This window comes from Fragaria vesca, linkage group LG6 (assembly GCF_000184155.1).
Source record: "Fragaria vesca subsp. vesca linkage group LG6, FraVesHawaii_1.0, whole genome shotgun sequence".
NCBI lineage: Eukaryota > Viridiplantae > Streptophyta > Magnoliopsida > Rosales > Rosaceae > Fragaria > Fragaria vesca.
The window spans coordinates 28,087,279-28,090,827 of record NC_020496.1 but is presented as its reverse complement, the minus strand read 5'-3'; the positions used below and the strand labels follow the sequence as shown (position 1 = coordinate 28,090,827).

The 3,549-nt window shown below is 41.1% G+C and overlaps 1 protein-coding gene across 1 annotated transcript in view; it reads left to right on the top strand.

Moving 5' to 3' along the window:
* Positions 1-2,399: 2,399 nt before the first annotated feature.
* Positions 2,400-3,549, top strand: part of LOC101311779 (peroxidase 55-like) — a 1,937-nt gene continuing 787 nt past the window's right edge. The window contains exons 1-2 of the mRNA XM_004303914.1: positions 2,400-2,695; positions 2,826-3,017. Coding sequence (XP_004303962.1) covers positions 2,474-2,695; positions 2,826-3,017 — 414 coding nt within the window. The 5' untranslated portion in view covers positions 2,400-2,473. The remainder of the gene's footprint in view (positions 2,696-2,825; positions 3,018-3,549) is intronic.

The window sequence follows — 3,549 nt, the reverse complement described above, 5'->3', positions numbered from 1 at the left end:
AAAAAACAAAATAAAACTAAAAAACAAAATAAAATAAAAACTGCAAAAAATGAAATTAAATTAAATTAATTAATTTTTTTTATATATTGAAAACACTTAAGTGACGAAATATTTCGTCGCTTAAGTTAGAAATGTTCGTCGCATAAGTCTATGCGACGAATTTTTTTTCGTCGCTTAGGAGGCACTTATGCGACGAAATATTTGTTCGTCGCTTAAGTAGTTTAGCGACGAAACGTAATTCGTCGCTTAAGAGGAACCTAAGCGACGAAAATACATGTTTCGTCGCTTAGATACCTATGCGACACCACCTATGCGACGACTCTTAAGCGACGAAATTTTCGTCGCTTAAGTACTTATGCGACGAAATTTCACTCTTAAGCGACGAAACCATTTCGTCACATAAGTCCTAACTTCTAGTAGTGTAAGCCAAAAGCATACAATCTGAGACATGGCTTTTGAAATCAACTCTATTTATTCTAGATGTGAAAGATACACAGAATATACAAACTTGTAAGAAGAAAGGCGCTTCCAAGTTTTTCGAATCATATTTGTACCTCAGTCGTATCTGGTGCTACTTGTGAAGATCTGCTTTCCTGTTATCACACTACAACTCGCTAGTATCAAAACCGAGGCGACCCTTAACAATCCTCCTTCGTTTATGCCTGTGGGTCTCTTCCTCCTCTTCAGCAGTCCTGTTCTTTGACCATTCCCAATTCTCGGGGTGATATCGCCCCTGTGGAAGGGTGGAAGTGAAGACTGTTGTCTGTGCCACGAACAACTCCTCCTCTGCAGGAGGAGGAGGAGTGATCCTCACAATACTCGATGTGTTCTTCAAGAAAACATAACAAGTCTGCTGATCTGGTCTTCTGTTGTAGATGCTCAAAGGGAGGTAAGACTGAGGAGGGTCGTTATTCACTATAATCCGGGCAACAGGGACCCATCCCGCACCTCGGAGACACCACACTCTCAGAAAACGTAGAAAACCCGATTCCTCCAAGACTGATGCTGCCAGCTCTCCAGCAATTCCGTGCCCAATGTTCACCCTTACACCTGGGAGGAGGTCAAGAGGTGGATCCTCAAGACGAACAGTTTCGGTTTCAACATCAATACTCACTATTTGGTTCCTACCTGAACTCAAACCTGCCCAGTATATACGTGAAACACCCGCAGACACGCTGAAACGTGCCAGCTGATCTTGATAGGGCATGAACGGTCGATTACCACCAAAAAGGACCCATTCTCCCCAGCCATCCGGGCGTGGTTCTTGTTGTCCATTGCCACCTTCTTCTTCTTCTCGGCCACGCTCATCCTCCTCAGCCCTATAAACCCTGGTGGAGAACGAGAGCCCACTCCTAGCCACCAACACAATCCGCACCTCTCCGGCAACCGTTTTGGCAAACCCAGCGACCGCTTCGGCGTTGGGATCGGCTGTAGAAAATCCAGACTCTTTCTCCAAAGTTTTGGTGCGGAAGTTCCAAACAAGAAAGCTGGAACGATCAGAGTCAATTAGGGTTCGCAGAGAGAATTTGAGTCGCTTTGAGGGGTGACCGTTATGCCTCCTTCTAATACTTAAATGGGTTTTCAAAATTAAACCCCAATTCCACGTGTCGTATGTATTACACCTTCCGCTTTTTTTTTCTTTTTTCTTTTTTTTTTGATCAAAACCCTTGGAGTCTTGGATGATTATCTCATTTAAACTTTATTTTTCCTTTCAAAACATATTTTTTCTGAAATGTCTTTTCATACAAAGCACATTTACATCATCAATTTTCAAGTCATTCGATTGAAGTTGTGAATTATCAAGACGGGATCGAAAGCTCTCAATTCCTTCATCCTTTTCATTTTTATCCAATCAGAGTAAACTCTTATAACTTATTCGATCTTTGCGCCTCATTGTATGCATGTGTTTGAAACAGCTAGACTAGCTTTTCATGTTTTAATTTCGTGCGTACATATATACATGACAGTGTAATATTACATATTATGTGTTTGGTTCACTTACACTCAGAGTATAATTTTTGAAATACAATATGTTGCAAGATAAACACCGGATGGATTAGGGAGCTTGGCAAAACCCTTTTATAATATGAACACCGCGGGAATGATAATGATGACAAGTACTCAACAGTTCAACACTACCCTAGCTAGAACAACAGGCAAATATAGACTATAGGGTAAAGTCTAGTAACTACCTACTACATACTACTACTACTAGAACATTGATCAGACTCTTGGACTTGGACGCCTGGACCAAGTACGCATGACTACATCTTATACGTGATCAACTTACCTAAAAGAAATAATATATATGGCTTTGAAAGGTCGCCATTATGAATTCTTCTGTGTATGTTCATCTATATATATGAGATGTAAGCACCACTATCTATTTAGCATAAGGGCACGAAACAAAGAATCTTAAATTTAATTTACCACGAGGGAGGAATAAGAGGAGAGAGCTTGTAATCAGTAAAGTATGAAGATGTGCAGAGCGTTACTGTTAATGGTGGTTGTGGTTGTGATGTTGGTTAATATGCAGGGAAGAGGATCAGAAGCACAATTAGTTGAAAATTTTTACAGCTCTAGCTGCCCAAACGTGGAATCCATCGTGAAGCAGGCAGTCTCTACCAAATTCAGCCAAACCTTCACAACAATTCCGGCTACTCTCCGACTCTTTTTTCATGACTGCTTTGTCGAGGTACATATTAGTTATAGTTTCTTATATAGTTCATGTACGTTCAAACTCAAAATCCATGTCATATATGATATATAATGATTCATGTTAATCAATCAATCATCTCCTTTCTTGGTTGATCAATTTCGAATAGGGATGCGATGCCTCGGTCATGATAACATCACCAAATGGGGACGCAGAGAAGGACTCGTCGGATAATCTTTCGTTGGCCGGAGATGGATTTGACACCGTCATCAAAGCTAAGCAAGCCGTCGAAGCGCAATGCCCTGCCGTCGTTTCATGTGCTGATATTCTGGCTCTTGCTGCCCGCGATGTTGTAGTTCTTGTTAGTCGATCATCCTCAACCTCTTAGTACTTTTTTTTTTTTTTTTTTTTTTTTTGGGTACATTTCTAATAAACTGCATTGACATTCTTGCATTGATTATTGATTAACTTGCATTTTTTTTTTTTTAAATTGATTAACTTGCATTGACATTCTTCTTGGAATGCATGTTTCAAATAAACTATGCTTAAGTTAATTAAGTGAAATTATTGTTTACATGTGTAGGGTGGAGGTCCGGACTTCAACGTCGAATTGGGACGTCGAGATGGACTAGTCTCCAAAGCCTCAAGGGTAGCCGGAAACTTGCCGGAACCATCATTTGATCTTAAACAACTCAACACCATGTTTTCGAAACACAACCTCACCCAAACCGACGTCATTGCATTATCGGGAGCACACACTCTAGGGTTTTCACACTGCAACCGCTTCGCCGACCGCTTGTACTCATTCTCGTCATCCTCCGCCGTTGACCCGTCGTTGGATCCCGACTACGCCAAGCAGCTTATGTCAGCTTGCCCTAAGGACGTGGACCCCA